At 57.0% G+C, this 22,513-nt stretch overlaps 1 protein-coding gene across 3 annotated transcripts; it reads right to left on the bottom strand.

Moving 5' to 3' along the window:
- Positions 1–3,634: 3,634 nt before the first annotated feature.
- On the bottom strand, positions 3,635–12,693 carry BBC3 (BCL2 binding component 3). 3 transcript variants are annotated; one of them, XM_044257028.1, is made up of 4 exons: positions 12,649–12,693; positions 8,429–8,717; positions 6,799–6,989; positions 3,635–4,739 (listed from the first exon to the last, which is right to left on the bottom strand). In XM_044257028.1, exons 2-4 carry the CDS (start codon positions 8,700–8,702, stop codon positions 4,623–4,625), a joined length of 582 nt encoding a protein of 193 aa, XP_044112963.1. In that variant the 5' UTR covers positions 8,703–8,717; positions 12,649–12,693; the 3' UTR covers positions 3,635–4,622. The 3 variants fall into 3 exon arrangements, with proteins under 3 accessions (XP_044112963.1, XP_044112964.1, XP_044112962.1); XM_044257029.1 differs by lacking the exon at positions 12,649–12,693 and adding an exon at positions 11,877–11,899; XM_044257027.1 differs by lacking the exon at positions 12,649–12,693 and adding an exon at positions 11,422–11,661.
- Positions 12,694–22,513: the final 9,820 nt, after the last annotated feature.

The raw sequence follows: 22,513 nt of genomic DNA, 5'->3' as shown, positions 1-22,513 counted from the left end.
CCATCTATCCTGTGTAGCGGAGTAGGGTTCTCCACTTTCAAACCTAAAAAATAATAGGTTTAGGGACACCTGGGTGGCTCAATGGGTTAAGCCTCTGCCTTCGGCTCAGGTCATGATTTCAGGGTCCTGGGATCAAGTCCCACATTGGGCTCTCTGCTCGGGGGGAGCCTAAAAAATAATAATAATAGGTTTAGGTCTGTCAAAATACAGAAGCTCTGTTTCTGGTGTGGTAGAGTAAATTTCTAACAGACAACCGACCCCACCCCTCTGCAAATAAACTATATATTCTAGACAAAATGCCAAAAACAACCCCTCCCCAAAACCCCAAAACTACTGGAAGGCTCTGGAGAGTGCTCGAAAGCAGGTGGATTTTGGGGAGAGGGTGAGTTGAAAGTTGCAAGAAGAGCTCACCACAGGGTGAGTTTTCTGGTGTGTGTTCATTTCTGGTGTGTGCACCCCGAGGGCAGGCTGCAGTCCCGGCACAGCTGGGCAGCCAAGACTCAGGTAGAAAACCAGCTGTCTTCCTGGCCTGAAGAGCCAGAGGACAGAGCCTAGAGGAACCACAGCAACTGGCAAGGAGAGCGCCAGGGAGGTTCCCTTCCCCCAAGTGACCCATATAAATTCAGCCCAAGTCTCTTGCTGATCACCAGACTGTGGATCTGTGGGGCCGACTCCGAGCATGGCTGAAGTGATCCAGATTTACACCATCACCCTCTACGGTAAGTTGAGTCTAGCAAATACAAGTATCCCTACATCAAGACCTTTCACATTTCTTTGGAGGAATATAACAGAATCCAGAACATCTACAATATTAACATATCTGGACAAAAGGCAGAATTACCTAATACACATAGAATTAGGGAAACGTGACTCATTCTCCAGGGAAGAGACAAGATGACCAAGAGAACCCAAGTGTTAGGCGGGCACCTTGCTGGCTCAGTGGGTAGAGCATGCGACTCCTGATCTCGGGGTCATGAGTTCAAGCCCCATGTTGGGTGTGGAGCCTATGTTAACAACAACAAAAAAATAAGTGCTGGAGGGCGCCTGGGTGGCTCAGTGGGTTAAGCCCACTGAGTGGCTCAGGTCATGATCTCAGGGTCCTGGGATCGAGTCCCGCATCGGGCTCTCTGCTTGGCAGGGAGCCTGCTTCCTCCTCTCTCTGTGCCTGCCTCTCTGCCTACTTGTGATCTCTCTCTGTCAAATAAATAAATAAAATCTTTAAAAAAAAAAAATAAGTGCTGGAGTTAGCAGGCAAGGACTCTAAAGCAGTTATTACAACTGTGCTCATTGAGGTAAAAGTGTAATGTTGAAAAATAGGAAATATCAGCAGAGAAATAGAAAAATGTTAACAAAATGGATGTTCTAACACCGACAATACAGTATCTGTGATTCTAAAGATCCACTGGTAGACCTAATAGAATGGGAATGAGAGACTCCATGAGCGGGAAATATATTAATGGGAATTCTCCAGTCTCAAAAAGAGACAAAGATTTTTCAAATAAAGTCTTGAAAGCAGTTGACAGAAACAACACATTACAAGCAGGGCAACCATGATTCAAGAAAACGACCCCAGAATTTTGTAACCAATGAAAAACTATTTTTCAGTACTTGAAAAACAAGTATTTTCAGATAAAAGAAGACTAAGAGAACTTGTCACTGGCAGAAAGGCACTACACAAAACGCTAATGGGAGTTCTTCAGGTGTTCGGGACATTATCCCAGGAGAAACTTGGAACTCAGGCTGATTGCTTGGAACTCAGGAAAGATTGCTAAAGACTATCTAGCTGCTTCATTTCTTTAAAATGTATATGGTTTTAAAGCAAAAGTTATGGGTAGCCTGGGTGGCTCAGTCAGTTAAGCATCTGCCTTCGGCTCAGGTCATGATCTCAGGGTCCTGGGATCAAGCCCTGCATCGGGCTCTCTGCTCAGCAGGGAGCCTACTTCCTCCCTCTCTCTCTGCCTGCCTCTCTGCCTACTTGTGATCTCTGTCTCAAATAAATAAATAAAATCTAAAAAAATAAATAAATAAATAAATAAAATCTTAAAAAAAAAAAGTTATGGATGCCTGGGTGGCTCAGCTGATTAAGCCGCCGCTTTCCGCTCGGGTCATGATCCCAGAGTCATGGGATCTAGTCCCACATCTGGCTCCTTGTTCAGCGGGGAGCCTGCTTCTCTCTCTGCCTCTGCCTGCCACTCTGCCTGCTTGTGCTCGCTCGCTCTCTCTGACAAAATCTTTAAAAAAAAAAAAGTTATGCCATTGCCATGAGGGGTTTGTGAGTGGAGATGTAAGCCATGTGACAACGACAGCATAGAACAGAGGGAGGAGTGGCAAGGACGTGTGGCCTGAGCGGTGGTGGATTCTGCTGGAAGTGAAATGACACCGTACGGACTCCGGACAGACTGAGAAAGAGTGCACCTGCGGGCATCGTCCCTAGAGCAGTACTAGAGACCGAACTGCCGAGAGCGAAATCTCAAAAATAACTGGAAAAAAGTATTCAAATAATCCAAGAGAAGGCAGGAGAGCGGAAACTGGAACAAAAAGGGAAAACAAATTAAAAAATCTATAGACCTAATTCCACCATATCAGTGATTCCACGAACTGTTCCTGGAAAGGAGAAGCCTTCGGTTGCCCGCGTGGGAAGCATTCTCTGCCGAGGAGCAGCCAGACAGAGGGCTGGGTGTGAATACCCCTACCCTTGGCCTCTGTGCACAGCGTTTAAGTCCCGACGGAAAATACAGAGATTAATATAACAACACCTAGGTACCCGCCACCATTTTGTCACCTGCTTTTTTTTTTTTTTTTTCTCACTGTTACTTGTTATTTATGGGTAGAGTTCTAGTTCATTCCGGCTACCCCCTGTCCATTATTCTGTTGCATGCCTAGAGCAGACTTGAGACCCTTTCAACTGCTGCTGGAGACGTAGAGTTGTTTTCTGGAGTTGCCAACCTTTGGACACTCGTGCCCATGCATTTCTAAGGGAGGGCACCCAGGAAGCCAGTTGCTGGCACAGATAATGCCCCTCCCCTGCTTGGCAAGCTTTTGCCAGATTCCTTTCCAAAGTGATAGTGCCCGTTTACCCCAATCCTTTAGAAGGGTCATAGCTTAAGGTGCTCTCCGTCCGGGAGGGTGGGGACAAGGGCAGCCTGATGGCTAACAGATGCCCTGGGATTCCTGCTGGTGCTTCTTTAGAAGTTCTAGGTCATTCATTCATTCCCCAAACATGGAGCTTCCAGGATGTTCTTTATCCAGTGGGGATAAAGTGAGGATAAAGCACCAGAGAAACCTACCCCCTGCCTTCAGAGGCCCTGGCTGACTCCACTAGTGGGGCGTGGGACTCTTGGCCTCAGGCTTGCGAGTTCGAAACCCACATGGGTTGCGGAGATGACTTGAACTCTTAAGACAAAACGAAGCTCCGCTCTTCTAGGGCTTTGCTTTTTGGGGAGTTGTATAGGGATGCATGGAGGCCGGGTGTATACAGTGGTGCCCGTGCTCCTCAGCCTCCCGTTGGATACAGCTGGAGAGCCTGATGGGCTCTGTGGGTGGACTGCCTCTCCCACCTCCACCTTGTCCCAGAGAGGGGTCACGGAGGCTTGGACCAGACCACGCCGTGGGGAAAGAAAGCAGAAAGAGTATCCACTGTTCCAATCTGATTTTATTGAAAAGGAAACATACAAAAATCATGTACAAAAAAAATTAACCAAACATGTACAGAAAATTCATTCCGGTATCTACAGCAGCGCATATACAGTATTTTACAGGCTGGGCCATCCCTCCCCGCTCCCAGACTCCTCCCTCTTCTGCGATTTCCCTCCCTCCCTGACTCCCCATCTTCCCCCCAGCGCTTCGCCCTGGGGACTAAGGCTGGGGCGGTTTCCGCCAAAATATCCCACCCCCCAAATGAATGCCAGTGGTCACACGTGCTCTCTCTAAACCTATGCAATGGGATTGATGGGGGCGGGGGGTGGTCACGGGCAGAGCACAGGATTCACAGTCTGGGCCCCTCCTGGCCACCCCCAGATGAAGGTGAGGCAGGCATACCCACCACCCGCCGGCTGGCTCAGGGAAGATGGCTGGGCGCTGGGCTGGGGCAGCCATCAGACCCACCCCATTCTCTGGCTCCAGGAGGCTAGTGGTCATGTTTGGCTCATTTGCTCTTCACAGGCCCCCTCCCCAGGAGGAGGGGGGGAAGCACCAGGGGCCTGAGGCGAGGCCCAAAGTGAAGGAGCACTGGGAGGGAGGTTCCCCCCGCCCCCAGTGTCACCCCTGCAGCTGGAACGGGCAGCCAGCACCAGCAGCCTTTCCTGAGATGGTGGTGGGCGGCAGAGACGGTGGCTCCGTCCCCATCCTCTCCGTCACCGCTGCCTTCAGACGCTGAGTCCGTCAGCCCTCTCTCCCCTGGCTTCCCAGCCAGGGACCCAGGAGTCCACATCTCCATCAGTGTCCCCAGGCTAGGCCGGGACTGGGGCTGGAGTGGCGGCCCTGGCCCGCCCCTGGGACGGGCAGGGCTGGTAGTCCAGTATGCTACATGGTGCAGAAAAAGTCCCCCGCGCTGGCCAGGGCATCAGGAGGTAGGAGGGTCCTGCCCCCCAAGTCCCTGACGTCCACCGGACGGGTGCAGGCACCTAATTGGGCTCCATCTCTGGGGCTCCACGGCCCCTGGGTAAGGGCAGGAGTCCCATGATGAGATTGTACAGGACCCTCCAGGGGGAGGGGCGGTGTCGCTGCTGCTCCTCTTGTCTCTAGGGAGAGGGAAAAGAGGAAGTTAGAGTGGGCTTCCGACAGGGGGACAGGGGCATGTGGGTGATTAGGCCCAGGGGCCAGGAAGAGGGAGGCAGGTTCCTAAGGGTGAGCTACCAGCCCTCAGCGGTGGGCACTACCATTGCTGACTGCGTCCATATCCCCGCTCCTCCCCCCACCAGGGTCCAAGTCAGTAACCTCAAGGGAGGACAGCGTCCTCATCTAGAACAGAATAGGATGGATGGCAAGGTCGCAGACCCATTGTCCTCAGCACAGTGCCTGAGCCCAGCAAGTGCTCCCCTAGTCTCCGGACCAAAATCAGCCAGGGCTGGGGGGTGGCAGGATTGGGGGGCGGCTGGATAGCAGACTGTCCTGCCCTCCCCTCAAAGGCTGGGAAGTGACAGAGAAGGGAGCAGGGAGCCTATAGTCTCAGTGATTCCAGACCGATCTGTGGAAGGACAAGTCCTGGGAACAACAGTTCACCTTCTGTGCTGAGGCTGCACGGAAATCTGTGCAGGCAAAGCTAACCCGTGCCCTCTTTCCAGCAACAGGATGAAAGTTTGCGGTGGCCTCTAGGACCCTCTCAGTTCCACATTGCTAGGCAAGTGAGAACGAAGGAAGCCACATGGAAGAAAAGACTCCCCCCCCCCACCCCGAGTACAAAGGAAAGGTAAGCTGCAGCTCTCTCCCATTCCCTATACTGAGTGCAGGGCCAGGCCCACCGCTAACAGGCAGAGCCCCCCTGGTCTCATCCCGTGAAAGAATGGGAAGCTCCTCCGACCGATGAGAACAAAGTCAGATAAACCATCCTTATGACCCTAGTGGGTTCCAGGCTGTGGGATGCCCTGTACCAATCCCCGCTCTCTCCTTACTCCCCACCAACTCTCGAAGCTGGGAGGTAGCAAAGGGGGCATGTCAGAATGGCATCAGCGGGAAAGCCTGCCAATGTTTCACTGCTTTGGGGTGCTGCCCAGCACAGTCATCTCTGGGAGCAATCTAGCAATCACCAGGTAAACCCAAGCAGCCATGTCTGTACTGTGGGGTACACACAAGTGCACCGAAAATGTGTATCCTCAGGAAGAAACCAAAACCAAAACGAACGAACAAAAAACAAGCTGATGAAATTTGAAGCATTCTTTTTTTTTTAAATCCTAAATACCCATCAATGAGAAAATGAACAAGGATACTGTATGTTGATCCAACAGAACGCTACAGAAACAGCGAAAACACTTTGCCCACACGGATCAGTCTCAAAGCCTAATACAGGAGGGGAAAAGTTTGGAGAGAAACACACCATATCTCGTATATGTAGCCCAAAAACATCCCGCCAACCTAAGCATTGTTTGTGGCCTGATCACTAGCCTGTAGAGGGATCAACACCTGCGGAGTCATGGGACACGCCAACTTGAGAGGTTTCCTTTGGAAAGGAGAAGAGGGTGGGGGGGGAGCGAGGGGCTTGACAACATCCGGGTTTTGTTTTTCTTTCAGTAAGCAAGCAGCGCGGGTGTAATGTTCAGATTGGACAGAACTGGGTGCTCGGCGCCCTGATATTTGTTATTCTCTATTCTACGCCATAAGCTCCCAAGATTTTGTCTTAATCAGAGGCCGAGCCGCGGGCTTGGGGGCGGGGCCTCCAGCGGGGGCGGGGCTCACGGCCCGCCCCTCCCGGGCCGCCCGGGAAGCTGTGTGGCGCGCTGCAGGCCGCGCGCGCCGGCGGGTGGGAGGGGCGGGCGCGGCCGCGCCGCCGCTGCTGACTCACCGGCTATAAATAGCCCGGGATATATGAGCCGCTCTGCCGAGCGCCGCCCTCAGTCCCCGCGGCCGCAGGCCGCGGGCGCGCCGCGGCGCTCGGGGCGGTCCCGGCCCTGGCTCGGCCTGTGCCAGCCGCCGCGGCGCGGGCACTTCGGCAGGTCCGCGGGCCCACCGCCCCTCCCACCTGCCTGTCCCCAGCGCGACCCCGCCGCGCCGGGCAGCAGCTGCCGCACATCTGGCGGGGCCCGCCCGCAGCCCCCTCCGGGGCGGGAAGTCCCACCTGCCGTCTACCCCGCCCCCAGCACTCACCCGCCGCTCGTACAGCGCGTTGAGGTCGTCAGCCATCCTCCGCAGCTGGGCCCCGATCTCCCGGGCCCACTGCTCCTCCTCCCCCCGGACTCCCGGGGCTGCCTGGGTGGGGCCGCCCGCCAGGGCCCCCGGGGCACTGGGCACCGGCGATTCCAGGTGCGGCTCCGCCGGCGAGAGTGAGGGCTGAGGACCTGGGAAAAGCCGGGAAGGGGGGGCGTGGTCAGCACCCACCACCCCTGTCGGGCCTGAGGCGGCCCCGGGACCAATTAGCCAGGGCCCGCTTCTCCCTTTTCCAGCCTCCCAATTTCCTTTCTGCTCCCCGCCTCATTTCTAGCGATTCTGTTTTTCCCTTCCAAAAGCCAGGTTTCTCAGCTTCCGCTCCCCAGGCGCCAGAAAGCAAGAGGATGTCCTGGGGAGGCCTCTCTCGGGGTTACCTGGCTAGCCAGCTTACCCCCCTCCCCCACTGCCCGTGTTAGTCTGGAAATCTCCCTCTTATCCGACCCAACTATTCCAAAACGGGACCAAATTTTGCCTGTTCCACTTAACAGATGGGGAAACTGAGGCCCACCCTAAGAAGTGGCCCAAGGTCACATAGGGATACGGCGACTGACTACACGCAGTCACAAGCCTCAGGTCTCCTGCCCTCTGGTGTCCAACCACAGCGAAGCCACACCCCCGGATGTGGCAGGGGCACGGAGACCAGAAGGCCAGACTGGCTGCCTCCGAGCGAGCCCGGGCCTGGGGGGGCTGGGATTCGGGATATGCCTTCCTGCCCCACCCCTTCTGGGCCGCCCCGCATATCTGCCTCCCTCCAGAGCCACACCAGGTCCTGGCGAGGGGGGATCCTCAGGCCTAAAACGGGGGCCTCAGTTTCCACAGCTGTGCCTGTGGTCTTGAAATCGGGTCCCCTCTTGCCTCTGCTGCTGGGGAGCCCAGCCGGGGAAGTTTTCTCTCCCCTGATCTCCCCGGGCTCCAGGTTCAGGGTGAGGGGTTGGGGTGGAAAGGGAAAGCGGGACGATCTTCCATGCCACCGAGGGTAGGCTGGGATGGGGCTGGCAGGGCACCACAGGGTTAACAGCCCATCCGGCAGGGGACCTTTAACCCTTCCCTCCCCAAGACTCACTTTCCCACTCTGGCCTCTCCCACCCCCACTTTCCCTACACAATGGCCCCTCCCCCTCTCCTTCCTCCTCCCGGACTGCGGAGAGGGCGGCCCTGGCCAGAGATGCAGATAAAGGCAAAAGGCCACCCTCCAAGTCCCGAAGTGACAGTCCTCTCGCTCTGCCCACACTCCCTCCAACTATAGTCCTCGGGGAGGTTAAGGAGACCCAGACTCGGGGAGGTGGGGGCTGGGAAACAGCTGCTGCCCCGGCCCGGAAAAGGCCGTGGGCTGCAACTCGGGGACTGCAGTCAGATTCCAGGAGGGACTTCCCACCCCGCCTCCCCCCACCCCCAGCCTCCCACTCAGTCTTCCTGCTTCTTGCAACACAAAGACCACACTGGCCACACCCTCCCTGTGGCCCGGCCGGCTCGCCACCTCCTCCCCCCTGCTCGCTCCCACTTCTCCAGTTCCTCAATGTCTCTTTCCTGGCTCCCCGCATCCCGGGGCGCCCGTGTGGGGCGGCACTCACCGTCGGGGCGCGGGCCTCGGGGCCGGCTGCGGGGACCCCCAGGCCAGCGGGGGCCCCCCAGGGCGGCGGTGACGGCGGGAGGGGCTGTAGGGGCGCAGAGGTAGGCGGCGGGCAGCAGGGCGGGGGCGGCGGGGGCGGCGGGCAGGCCGGGCTCGCAGAGGCCACAGGACACGGCCGAGGGCACCAGGCGGCTGAGGGGAAAGGGGCGCGGACCGTCGCGGGACAGGCCCTCTACGGGCTCCGGGGAGCTGCCCTCCTGGCGTGCTCGGGCCATGGCGCTCCCTGGGGCCTGCAGGACAGGGGGAGAGGGGTGCGGTCAGGCAGGCAGTGCAGGGGGCACACAGGACACCCCCACTCACTCCTGCACACAGCCACCAGCACCTTTGGGGGGCAGGGGTCCAGGGAAGGCCTCCCAACACACAGGGCCCAGATGGGGCACTATAGGCAGCTGCGATGGCCCCACAGAACAGATGGCCACCGAGGGTCTGTTGCAGGGCCCCCCAGGTGGGGACCGTCTCCCATGCACGTGGTGATGGGAGCCCACGGACGGTCAAGGAGGCACAGGACAGCTCTCACAGCAAGTCCAAGGGCTCACACAGGACTCAGATGGAGGAGTCTGTCAGGAGTGTGTGTGTGTGTGTGTGTGTGTGTGTGTGTGTGTGTGTGCAGGAGGGGAGACAGCCTCAGAACACAAACTCACCCAGCCTGGGAGTCACCCAGAGCATGGGCTGGTGGGGCTGACTTCCGGAACACGGCGATGGCCATGCACAGGGACTCATGCAGGACCTCAATGGCAAATACTACTTCCGGCAGGGGTGGGAGAGGTGGTGAAGGGTACATGCCACACAGGTAAGGGCTTCTTTGGGACTGGCCAGCCTGACCTCCCACCTCATCTCTCACTGGCACAGAAATGGTTCTAATCTCTGACATTGCTACTCAGTACAGGACACACATATGCACACACACACACACCCTGACCAAAACGTGGACATACACATACACACAGACCATCAGAATGCAGACGGGCTGCCACATCCCAGCCCCTCCATCCCTGTGCACACGCATACTCAAACTGTCAGAACCCACTGACCCACTGTGGATATGCGCGTGGACACACACGCACAATGCAGCCATCGCAAACACAGAGACACACCACACAGGCACTGTCCCCCTTCTCAGACACATGCCCCTCCCCACACACACATACACACACCCACGAGGTCAGACCTGCACACCTCAGGGCTTACACAAATACCAACACCCCACGGACATCTGTGGACATACACAGAGACCAACACACCTGAAACATGCCCCCCCCCATCGCCAACTCTCAGATCCCGGGATGCACGGAAATGAGGCACACACACACTCCTGTCATCAGACCCAGAAGCATCAGCACACACGCCGAAGAGCCGACCTCAGCTAACCCTCCACCACCAACCTCAAAACACCATCTCCAACTGTCAGCCTCGGACACACATGCACACACGCACACACCCCAGCCAACTCTAATCCCACACAGCCGTGGCAGCGCGCACACCTCAGGCACCCACAGAAAACACTGGTCTCACGTGACCGACATAAACACTCCACACACGCAGCCCACATGACACACATGAGCCAGCCGATCACAGAGACAAGCCCCTCAGACCCAATACACACACACACACACACACACGACACACACAACACACACACAGGCTCAGACACAGCCCCAGACTGCCAGTAACACCCACTGACAGCACCACACAGACCCCACCGAGTCCTCAATTCCCAGACTCGGATGCCAGACACACAAGCCAAACACAGACCGAGACACCCCCCCCAACACACACACACAAACACACACACACACGCGCGCGCGTGTGCTCACGCACCTGGACAGAAAACAGCCACTGCGCTCAGCAGGCATACCATCCCAAATGCTTAGCTGAGACATGCCCTAGAGATCGACACAGACAGTACCCACAGTCAAGACACACAAGCACACACAAACAGCACATCGGGCAAGACACGCGCACACAAACCCTCATACCCAGCTCACTCAAGCAACACACAAACACCCCAGCCACATACTATAGCTCACGCAGGCAACACAGACCCAGGGAATCAACCCCAAACAGCACCCACTGACAACTCTCACAGAGCACACAACACACACACACATACACACACACGCAGGTACACCACGCATAAACAGCACCCAGCCCTCGGGCACGGCATACACAGACCATCACACAAACACTCATGGGGAGACTCAAGCACACACCCCGACCAGCCACAGCCCCAACATTCCCCCGGACTGACACCTCCACCCCCTGCGGACCCCAGTACTAACTCGGAGCCAGACACATGCACACACCCAGGCGAGACACCTGCAGATCCACAACCCCGCACACGCGCGCTCCCACGGCGGGCCCAGACGCCCCGCTCTGCTGTCACAGCACACCCCCCCACCCCGCCGCCGCCACGTGCGCCCGCCCCGCCCGCCAGGCGAGCGAGGGGCCAATAACCGGCTGTTGCTGGGGCGCAGCCCCCGCCCGCAGGAGCCGCAGACTTCACGGCCCGCAAGCCGCCCCCCCCACGTCGCCGCCCCCAGCGGGCGCGCGCCTGGGGTGTGGCCGCCTCTACCAGCCGCCCGCCCCCCCCGCGCGCGCCCCTCCCGGCCTGCGGGGGCCGGGGCAGTCGGGGTCGACTCACTTCCCCGGGCCCGCACTGGCCGCCAGGGGGCGCTGCCGAGCCCGCGCCCCATTGTTTGTAAACAAACCCGCCGGACCGCTGAGGCACCTGCGCTCCCGGACCCTTAATGCCTCCGGCCCAGCGACCCCAACCCAGGGTCGTTCGTGGGATGGAGGGTGGGGAGAGAGGGAGGCACGGGGTGGGGATGCAGCGCGCTCCCACTGCTCTCCCAGCGCACTCCTGCCACCTCCTCCAGGGAGCCCACCCGGCCTGGCCAGTCGCGGCCCGCGGGGACTCGGGGTGCGCACACTCACCCCGGGGGCATGAACACGCCGGAGGGGGCGGTGATGGGGGGCGGGCGGCTTCCTTCGAGAGGGCGCGCCCGCCTAGCGCCGCTCGCTGCGGCGGCTGCTGCTGCGGCGGCGGCTGCTACTGCTGCTCTAACTGCAGTGGTGGCTGCTGTGGCTGTGGCTGCTGCTGCTCCCGCTCGGGCTGTAGGCGCGTCCGCGTCGTGGCCCCCGCTGCCGAGTCTGCTGCTGTCGCCGTTGCCGCCGCCGCCGCCGCCAGGCGCCCGCTCGCATGTGGCTCGCGCCGCGTCTCAGGCCGCCCGGCGGATCCCCTGCCCGCTCGGCGGCCGCCCCGCCCCGCCCCGCCCCGCCCCCGCCCGGCGGGTCCCACGCCCCGCCCCCTCGTGACGCCACGGCCCCGCCCGCCCACCCGCCCGCGGCGGACAAGTCGGGACTTGCAGGCGCGCGCCGCGCCCCCCTACCTCCGCGCGGGGGTTTCCCTGCAGCCGGGAGCGGGGCGGGGCCTGGCCCGCGGCGAGGAGGACCGAGGCGTGCCGACCGGGGCCGCTTGGCCGGCGGGACAGCCGGACACACGCGCTGACACACTGACACACTGACTGGGACCCGCAGACACACGCGCCTAGAGACTCGTACGCCGACTGACCGGCTGGCGCTCCAGGGTACACAAAGTCACGTGCTGACAGGGCCACGGCGACGAGCCACTCTCAGGCGCACGGCCACACTCGCACAAATGCACCCCCTGGACCGGGCAGCGGATATGCCAGCTCCCACGCTGACTGGGGCGCACAGTCTTGCACCCAGACACAACCAAAGAGACCGGCTAGCTGACAGGGTCCCCGGGACACGCGGACGGACGCAAGGAAGGGGCTGTGTTGCACAAACGCCCACACCGATAAGCACAGGGGACCCACAAACTGTGTTCACCAACATTGCCACGGAACGGGCACCCCAGCACACACACGCAGTCACCGGCTGAGGCTGAGCGCTTCTTAGGAAACACACGCTTCCTGATAGGTGCAGGTGGACACGCGCGCGCACACACACGCACACACCTGTCACAGGGACACCTGAACACAGAGCTTGATCTAGGTGACGCTCCTACAGGGACACACACAAACGCACCCACACCAGTTCACAACTGGCCCATTACAGCTGTCAGTAACTGACCTCAGGGATACAGATCAAGTCAGACACAAACAAAAACGGACCCCCCAGAACAGTCCCAAAGCACACCTGTCACAGGTTCCTGGTAACTGGCCCACTGCCGGGGACACTCTGCAGCAGGCACACCTGGCCACACTTGCCACAAATCTGGCTGGCAGGGGACTCAGGGCAAGAAGGAAACCCCTAGCACCAGATGGGACATGCCCGGGCAGGCTGCCCCTGCGGGCTGTGCTAGCACCCTGCCTCCTGGCTTTCACTTCCCTTTCTCAGTTACTCCTTGCTGGTCTTTCCTCGCTCTGCGGTGGTGACCCTATCTCCTTCCCTCTCCTCAGGACTCAGGAGCTCAGGCACCTATGCACTTTCCATTCCCTCTATGTCACACCTCTAGCCCAACCTATGAGCCACGGAAAGTGGGCTTGTCTCCAGGTTCTCGGACTTACTTGGTTCCCTCCGGGCCCAGATCCCCCCATGTCCCAAGAGGAGCCGGAGGTGCACATCTGTGAAATCTTCCGACTTTAAATATTGGGGAATTGCGGGGGGGGACCTGGTTGGTTCAGTTCCTAGAGGACGTGACTCTTGGTCTCCAGGTCTTGAGTTCAAGTCCCGCAGTGGGTGTAGAGATTACTTACCTACATAATACATACATACAGACATACATAGTGGGAACTCCCTCAGCCTCCCTCTCTCCTTCCCTTCCCTCATTCATTCATCCCTTCCTTCCTTCCAGTGCTCTTCAAACTGTGGGTCATGAGTAAACCATGCATTGTGAAATGACTTTTGTGGCTCTTACTGTTTTTTACTTAACTTTATTGAGACATATATCCATTTAGTGAAGTTTACTCTTTTTAGGTACACAGTCTGGTGAGTTGTGACAAATGTCTGCCATATGTGTAAATGACTATACACCACCCCAAGCAAGATTTGGGACATTTCTGTCACCCCTACCCCATACTTCCCTGGTGCCCCTTTCTTATCAATCCTTCTACCTATGACTTGAGGGGCTCTTGACCAGACTTTTAAAAAAACAAAAATATAAAATAGGACATCATTTTAAAAAAATCATGAAGTTAAAGAAAAACTGTTTTGTGGAAACATTGCTTATACCTAGTGAATACATATCAGGTCACGGAGAAAGCGTATTTTTGACTGTAGACCAAGTTTAAAGGTGTGTGAGAGATGCTGCTTTGGACGTTTATGAAATGAGGTCATGCATGGAAGTTACTGAGTGCGTTTTCTGACACCGACTGAGCACCTAATAAATGGTAGCTATTATCACTAGTATAACTAATTATTGTGGGTGTTCGCTCTGTGCCTGGCACTAATGAAGTTGGGAGACAGGCCCCAGGCCTGGGCTAGCTCCTAGTCTATCCTGTACCCCTTTCTTATGGGTCTGTGCCATCTGGTTGCCCAATCTAAGTCTGGACACCAGGAGACCAGATGTGTTAGAGTGTTCTGAGCTGGGGGTGGGGATGGGAGTGAGGAATGACTGTGAAGAATGCTAGGAATCTGGCTTGGTGGGCAGAGGAGTGGGCCTAGAGTTTTAGCAAGTCATAAGCACCATAAGCACTCGTCACCGGTCATGATCCTTCTCACCGTCTAGTCCAGATCCTGTTCCAAATTCTGGCATCCTATCACCCCAGACCGGGGGGACTCAACCTCGTGATTAAATAAACGAGAGAAAGGAGTCCCGGGTCAGGCAATAGGGCGTGGTGGGGACTGGGGCTAATTGGAACAAGTATTTTTCCTTCTAGAGGCATACAAACTCCAGATTAAACGCTGTGTGGCCAAGAATGTTTGTGACTAGTTTGAGGGCTGCCCTTTGGAGACCCCTACCCTAGGGCACAGGGACGGAGAAGGCCCTACCTGCATCTTCCAGACTACATATACCTACCTCGACCTCTACCGGGTCTCCTGAGGGACCAAGGGACTCCCTCCTCTCTAGGTTTCTGGAAGAGCATTCTGGGCCTCCTTCCAACCCTGCCTCTGGTCTCTGTTCCCCTGGATAGGGGAAAAGGGCCTCTTTTTTTGGGGGGGGACAAGGATCTCTTAAGATTGGAGGGCTCACCCACACCCCTGATGGAGGGTGAGAAGCAGAGGTAAAAAGAGATACAAACAGAGACAGTAACACTCAGCTCAGGGAAGTGGAGAAAGTCAGAAAGAGACAGCAAGAGAGATCAGCTGGAGAGATGAGAGGGGTTGGTGGTTGGTGGTGAGGTGGTTGATGGGGAGGCGGTGGGTGGCGGTGGCAGCTGTGATGGTGGTGGAGTTGGACTTGGCATACACCGGGGGTTCTCAACCTCCTCTATTTGGGCCCAGATGATTCCGTGCTGTGGAGAGTCGGCTAAGAGCACTCGATCAACATCCCCACAGCTGTGGCCCATCTCCACCAAAGTTGCTTGCAGATCTCACCAAAGAGAATCAATGGCCTGAGTTAGAATCCCTCACTCTGCTGCCTGCTAGCTGTGTGGCCTTGGCTCAGCAGTCATGTGCCTGAGTCTCAGTTTCCTCCTCTTGGTGTCGGGACAGCACAGGTCCCTACCTCACAGGATTTAGCAGAGTAAGAAGGTCAAGAAAAAGAGAGCCCTGGGGCCTAGTGGGTGATTCATACATGTTACCGATCACGAATACTACCAATGTGGGAGTGCACTGATTCTCTGAGAATCCAAACAAGGACTTTAAGCTAAGACCCTCAAGTTGGGGCAGGGGTCTCAAACCAGGGGTCCACAGGCCAGCCACTAGTGAGTGGGTTTTGCTTCACCCAATTTCTCACGGGCTCTTGATCTAAGGGTCATGAGTTCAAGTCCCACATCAGGGGCAAAGAGTTACTTAAAAAATATAAATGATAAGGGCGCCTGCATGGCTCAGTGGATTAAGCAAGCATCAGGTCATAATCTCAGGGTCCTGGGATGGAGCCTCGCATCTGGCTCCCTGCTCCAACAGGAAACCTGCTTCTCCCTCTTCCACTCCCCCTGCTTGTTTGTGTTCCCTCTCTTCCTGTATCTCTTGTCTGTCAAATAAATTAAATCTTTAAACAAAATAAAAATGATAAAAAATAATTTTAAAGAAAGCTGTGAATATGAATGCCTCTGAGAGAGAGACATTAAGCACAGTGAAGTGATAAAATACCCAGACTTTGGAGCCCCGCTGCCGGGTTCAAATGATGACCTTGAGCAAGTAGCTTTCCCTCTCTGTCTCAGTTTCCTTATGTGTAGAAAGAGGGTCACCGCGGGACCCAAAAAGGAACTGTGAAGATTACGTGGGTTTCTGTTTGTAACACACTCAGAACAGTGGCCCGAAGGAGTAGCCTCCGTGTGAATCATCGATTCAAGAAAATAAACGTCCCAGCTGGTTTACTGGCGACCCATCAGCTTCCGCGGTATCTTGTAAGCGATTCTGGGTGAGTAGATTTCGCAGCTCGGGGAGAGGGAGTTGGGAAGGACTTAACTTTTCACTGCAGGGCCTAAGTCCTGGCTCTCCACGGAGGGGAGGGGGCCTCCTGGGTTCCTCGATGTAGCCGGCCTCCCAGGCCTGGAGGCTGGACCGGAGCCGCGTGGGGGCTGGGCGGGGGCGCGGGTGTCCGCAGGGTCCGAGCGGCCGGCGTGTGTGAAGGTTACCGCTCCCCGGCGGGGCGGGGGCCGCGCGCTGTTGCTGGGGTCTGCGGGGCCTGCCTGCGCCCCCGCCCCCCCTCCTTCCCGGCCAGCCAGTGAGCGGTACCCGCCGCCGTTGCCAGGGGAAACTCGCCGCCCCGTTACCCAGCAACAAGCCTGGCCCAACCAGGCGCGAGGACCCCCAGGCCCCGCCCGCCGCTGCCCACCGCGTGCCCAATGCCAGGCGGGCAGAGCCGGCCCGGCTCCCGGAGACGGCGAGCGCGCTCATTGGCCGCCGCCGCGCCCGCCCGCTCGGATCTGGGGGAGCCCTCGGCGCGGGGGGCGGGGAACCGGGCCCCGGGGAGCTGCCGGGCACACGGCCTGCAAGCCTGGGGGGCTGGGGTGAGGCCCGGGCTGGGCACCGTCCCATCCTCCCACCCCAACCCCCCCCTCCACCCCACCCCGTACTCTCGGGGCGAGGATGGGCACTTGGGATGGGCAGGAAACAGGGGCTGCGCATCCCGTCCCTCCGCCCCGCCAGGAAGGTACGCTGGAGTTGGCCTTGTGAACACAGAGGCTGAGCGTTCCCCTCCCAGAGGAGACGTGGGCGTCTTGACCTCACGAGGGCAGGGGCTGTTTGTCCCCCCACCCCCACCCCAGAACGAGATTCAGGCATTTTGAAAGAGACGCTGAGGATTTCCCCCTCCTCTGAAAAGGACCCAGCGTCCCGACCCCATAAGTGGCCCCGCCCTCCCAAAGGACCCAGGCATGCCCTCTCCTGTGACATCAAGATATGAGCCTCCTCACCCTGGGGGATGTTAGTTTCCTAGCCCCAAGAAACAAGGGCTGAGGGTGCCCCCAAAAGGGGACTCCAGGTCTGTCTGATGCAATAAAAGTTAGGACGCAGCATTCCCCCCACCGTCCCCCATCTCCCCAAACAGAGACCCTGGGCATCCTGGCCCTCACCCGTATTGGTACTGGTAGCCCCCCCACCCTCCCCAACAGTCACCAGACCCTCATGTGTCCCACCTCATCCGGATGACCACCTGCCCAGATCCAGGGAGCAGACCTGCTAGCTTCCCTCCCTTCTGAGCCCTATTCCCCAGCGTCAAGTTGCTGATTTCCCAGGACCCAGGCATCTGACCCCACAGCCACTCCCTCTACTCCCTGACACCCACCGCCCAGCCCCCGCCCCCAGGGTACCAGCCTCACAGTGTCAAGGACTTCGGAGTCTAAACTCCAAGTCTCTCAGACACTCCCCCAGACACCTGCAGAGGTGACCCAGCCCCTCATAGTGGTGCAGGGGCATTCTTCCCAGTTCCAGGACCCTCCGATGCTCTGGACCCCAGATCTGGAAGTTCCAGCCTTCCAGTGCCTTTAGTTGGCCACCAGGGATCCAGGACTGGGAGCCTCCAGCCATAAGGGACCCTGATGTGAGTCCCCAGGCCATTCCAGAGCGGCTCAGATTCCTCAGTCCCCACCCCAGGGAAACCCAGGGAGCAGAGCCCCTAGCTCCAGACCCTGGTGAGCCCAGGTGCGGCCCGCCCCTACCCCGGTACCTGGGGGGGGGCGGAGTCGAGGATTACTCAGCCTCCAGAATGAGGCGATGACATCATCCTGGGGGGGGTTGACTAATGGCCGCGCTGGGGGGGGCGGGGAAGTTTACCCGGTAACAGCGGCTGCCGCATGGCCCCGCCCCCCAAGAAGGGCCGGGAAGAGGAGGCATAAGCACACACACACACACACACACACACACAAGCCCACTCAGCACACCCACCCCCTCCAGCATCCCACACTGCACACATCTTACTGGGGCAAGGGCAAGGATGGGGCAGTGTTTGTGTGACTGTGTGTTTGTGTGCGTGTGTGTGCTGGAGAGTTCTCTGGAGCTCTGCTGGGTCAGTGTGCTGTTTGTCAAGGGGTTGACATATGAGGGTGGTGGTTGTGTCAGGGTGTAGTATGTGGGTGTGTGTGACTGTTAGTGTGCTATTGTGTGTCCGTCGGTTGTGTGTGTCAGGAAGGTGGTATGGTGTGTCAGCCTGCTACATTTGTCCCACTGGGTGTCTGTGACTGCGGTTGTGCATCAATATGCTATTGTGTGATGTTCTGGTGTGCTGTGCGTGAGTGCGATGGTGTATCTGCGTGTTGTGTCAATGTGTTGTTTTGTGCAGTGGGCTGGTGTGCATAGGTGAGATGGTGTGTGTCCATGTGATTGTGGACACAACATCAGTGTATGTCCATGTGATTGTGTTGGCGTGACATGTGGATTGTATATGATGGTGTGTGTCTGTGTGATTGTGTTGGTGTGGCATGGGGACTGTCTACGTGTGGGAATCATGTGTTAGTAGAAGTGTTTGTGAAAGTGCTGTGTCATTGTACCCTTGTGTTAATGTGGTAGGACGCATTGGTGTAACATTACTGTGGTGTAGTGTGTTGGGTATGTTGTGTCACTGTTGTGTACCATTGCGCTCCGCTGTGTGTCAAGAGATGTGCTCGCACGTGTCACTATTACTGTGTGTGTCTGAACAGTGTTGTGTATGGTGGGATTGTGTGTGTAACACTGTCATTGTATCTGAAGTGTTGTGTGTTCATGGCACCATGCATTACTGAGCATATGTGCATCCACGCAACTCTTCGTGTCATTGTGAGTATGTGTGTCGTTGTAATTGTGTCATTGTGGTTGTGTTGTCAGGGTGATGTGTGTCTCTCTCTATATGGGACTCTATATATGTTAATAAAATGGTGTCTCTGCAATGTTGTGAATCACCGTGACTGAGTGTGTCACTGCGGTTGTGTGTCACGGGGATAAATTGGCTGTGGGGTTATGAGGGTGTCACTGTGATCGTGTGTGTGTGTGTGTGTCCCTGATACTGTGTGTTCTAGGGACTAAGTCATAGAGACTGCACGTTCTGGTGGATGCGGTTGTGTGTTGGCCTAAGGTGTGTCGTTGTGGTTGTGGGTGCGGGCAGTGCTCGTGTAAGTCCTGGGACTGTGTCTGACGAGTGAGATTCGGTGTGCCCCTGCGATGCCGTGGGTCTCGGCGTGCTCCGGGTGTGTGCACGTCTGTGTGCGTGTCACGGTGATGGTGCGCGCGTGTGGGGGCGATGCTGCGCGTCCCTGGGACAGTGTGTGTGTGCGAGCTATTGCGATTGTGTGTCCGCGTGCTTCGCTGGGTGTCGGGGGAAGGTGCGCGCGTCTCCGGGCCTCCTGCCCGAGAACAGCGGCGCTGCCTTCTGATTGGCTGCAGCCTCGCCAGTGAGAAGCTCGCGAATCCTGCGGTAACTTGGTAACTCGGGAACTCGGCCGCCGCCGACGCCGCCCCGGGGATGGGGGTGGGGAGGGGCCCTCCCCGCGCCGCACTCCGCGCCCGGCCCGCCCGTGCAGCCGACCCTCTCCCCACTGGCGCGCCCACAGTCTGCGGCTCTGTACCCGGGACTCCGTCCATTTCCCCCGCGGGGCTCTGTGCCTCGGCTTCCCGTGTCTCTGCCACTCGCTAGGTCTCGGCGCGGCTCCGTCTTTCCCACGTTGTTCTCTCGCTCCCTCTGTGCCCCTGCCGTCGCGCTCTCTCTGCCTCTGTCTCCCACACCCCGTCTCTGTCTCTTCCAGGGTCTGTCTCGCCATCTCTGCATGCCCTGATGTCTCTCTGTCTCCCCATCGCTCTTCCTGTCTCTGTCTCTCTCCATCTCTGTCCCTCCCTCTGGCTTTGCCGAGCTGTCTCCTCAGTCTCCGTCTCCCCTAACTCTGCCTCAGTCTCCCCAGTTTCGTCTCCCCTTCCCTTGTCTCTCCCACCTCTTGTCTCTGACTCTCCCCCCTTCCCTCCCCCCTCCGCCCTCCCCCACCCCCTTTCTCTCTCACTCCCACAGCCATGCTCAGAATTCACTTTTCATTCTGCGGAGGCAGCCAGGGGACTATTCGCGACTTCATCCTCGCCCCTCCCTGCAGGCCTAGGATTCTGGCAGCAGGCCCCACGCAGGGCAGACTTCAGGAAGGACTTCCCGCCCTGGTTCAGCACCGGAGCTTTATCGCTCGGGCCAGGCGGAGGCCTGGCGGCCCCGTGGCTTCCGGAGGCGCCCGGGCGGGATGAGCTCACTGCTAGTTGGCTTGGATTTCATCAGCTTCCTCTGCTGGAGTTACCCCCGCTCATTTTCCCGCGCGGGCCGCGCGGGCGAATCCTTCGGGTGCCTGCTGCCCCCGAGCGGCGAAATGCGGAAGCACAGGTGCCGCGCAAAAAGTCCACCTTTGCCACTGACCACGTCGCGGGGTTATGAACGCTGCAAATAGGAACCCATTTAATCCTCACAACGACCCCGCTGGGGAACAGACTATCTTAAATTCCATTTACAGTGGGTAAACTGAGGTCAGAGAACTGAGGTTGGCTGCCTAAGGTCACAGCTGGTGAATGGAGCCCTCTGGGGGCTTACACGGGGAGAGAAGGGAATGGGTAAGACCACCAGGATGTCTGTGGTCGGTCATTCATTCATTCATTCATTCATTCAGCAGAGGCTTATCGAGGGCCTCCTCTGGGCCAGGCAATGTTGAAGGCACTGGGAATACAACAGTGAACAGAACAGACAAAAACCCACGTCCCAATCCATGAGGCTGAATCTCTGGTCTAGGGAAGACAGACAATAAAGAACGCAAATAAGAATGCAAAGGGAGTCTTGAAGTCCAGAAAGGAAGCAGGGGAGAGGGCTCAAGAGTGTTGAGGGTGGTCTTATTCTCAAGGGTGACCGAGGAAGTGATAGTTTAGTAAAGGCCCAAAGCAGATGAAGAAGCAAGGAGTGTCCAGACAGAAGGAAGGGCGGGTGCAAAGGTCCTGAGACCAGAGTGGGCATGTCCAGGATGGTGAGAAGCTCCTCTGCAGCTGGGAAGAGCTGGGAGTGAATGAAGAAGGGGAGAGGGATGGAAGGCGAGGTCTGAGAGGGGGTTAAATCCAGATGAAGACTTTAGCTTTTATTCTGACAAGGTGGGAGCCTCTGGAGGGTTCTGAGCAGAGGGAGGTGAGCTGATTTAGTCCTAACAGGCGTCATCTGGCGGTCAAGTGGGAAACAGGCTGTGAACAGAAAGCAGGGAGCCCAGCAAGGAGGTGATCCTTGGGTCAGATCCAAGGGGGAGCCAATGGGATTGGCTGAGGCATTGGGTGTGGATGTGAAGGAAAGAGAGAAGTTTGGGCAACTCCAGGTTTTGGCCGGAGCAGCTGGAAGGAGGAAGGGACTGAGAGAAATATCAATCGTAAATAATGACACACCTACTGTGTACACGACGTCGTTAAATCCTATGGCTATCCTGAAAGGCAGGAAGTAGAGGTAGGAGATGTGGTAGGATTCTGGATTTATTCAGATGTATAGATTTTGAAAGTGAAGTCTACATTACTGGCTCAGTAGCTGTTGGCAGATTCAATGGATCATTGCAGTAACAGCAAAAACATGCAGTGTGTGAGGCACTGTTCTCGGCACTTATCTTATATAATCCTTATGGCATGTTATCATGAGTGCCATTTTCCACATGGGGAAACTGAGTCACGGAAAGATTAAGTACCTTGCCTAGCACAATACTGCTAAGAATTGTAATAGACTTGTCAGAGAGGTGGTATAGTGAGCTCTGGAGTCGAAAGATCCCTACAGGCTCAAATCCCAGCTGGACGGGTGACTCTGGGCAACTCACAGCATCTCTGGGCTTTAGTGTCCTGCTTTGTAAAGTGGTTGTTTAGAAGGGCTTTGGGATGTGCTTAGAAGATAATTCATGCAACAAAAGTGAGGCCGCCACGTAGAAAATGCTCTTTAAGGGGCACATGGGTGGCTCAGTGAGTTAAGGCCTCTGCCTTCGGCTCAGGTCATGATCCTGGCGTCCTGGGATCGAGCCCCACATCGGGTTCTCTGCTCGGCAGTGAGCCTGCTTCCTCCTCTCTCTCTGCCTGCCTCTCTGCCTACTTGTGAGCTCTCTCTCTGTCAAATAAATAAATAAATAAAATCTTTAAAAAAAATGCTCTTTAAGCACTGTAGTTTAACTAACTGGAATTAAAATAAAAACGTAAATATATGCTGTTTAAATATTAACACGGACTCTCTTTCAGGGTTGGAGATGTGGCTGTAGGCAAGCCAGTTGGGACTTTAAAGCAATCATGATAAAACAAATACTCTACTTTATCTTGTGCCACCTCATCCAGGCAGGACCCGCTGGTTGCTTCCTTGCCTCTCTCCAGCCTCATAGGAGATCATCTGCTATGTACCTCAGCCTGAGGTGTTTGCGCCAGAGAATATGTCACTCTTTACTTCCTTCTGGGCTTGGCTGGGTCTACCTGATTCTCCTTTTCCACCTTGCTGCTAGTGAACGGAGGGAGCCACCGT

The sequence above is a fragment of the Neovison vison genome, chromosome 7 (assembly GCF_020171115.1).
Source record: "Neovison vison isolate M4711 chromosome 7, ASM_NN_V1, whole genome shotgun sequence".
Taxonomy (NCBI): Eukaryota; Metazoa; Chordata; class Mammalia; order Carnivora; family Mustelidae; genus Neogale; species Neogale vison.
This window is presented reverse-complemented; position numbering and strand designations above follow the sequence as displayed.

Coding starts and splice junctions, on each gene's coding strand:
- BBC3 (XM_044257028.1), bottom strand. CDS start 8,702: ATGGCCCGAGCACGCCAGGAGGGCAGCTCCCCGGAGCCCGTAGAGGGC. Junction 6,990..8,428: donor CCGAGGCCCGCGCCCCGACG/GTGAGTGCCGCC, acceptor GGCTTTTCCCAG/GTCCTCAGCCCTCACTCTCG. Junction 4,740..6,798: donor ACGCGCTGTACGAGCGGCGG/GTGAGTGCTGGG, acceptor CCCTCTCCCTAG/AGACAAGAGGAGCAGCAGCG.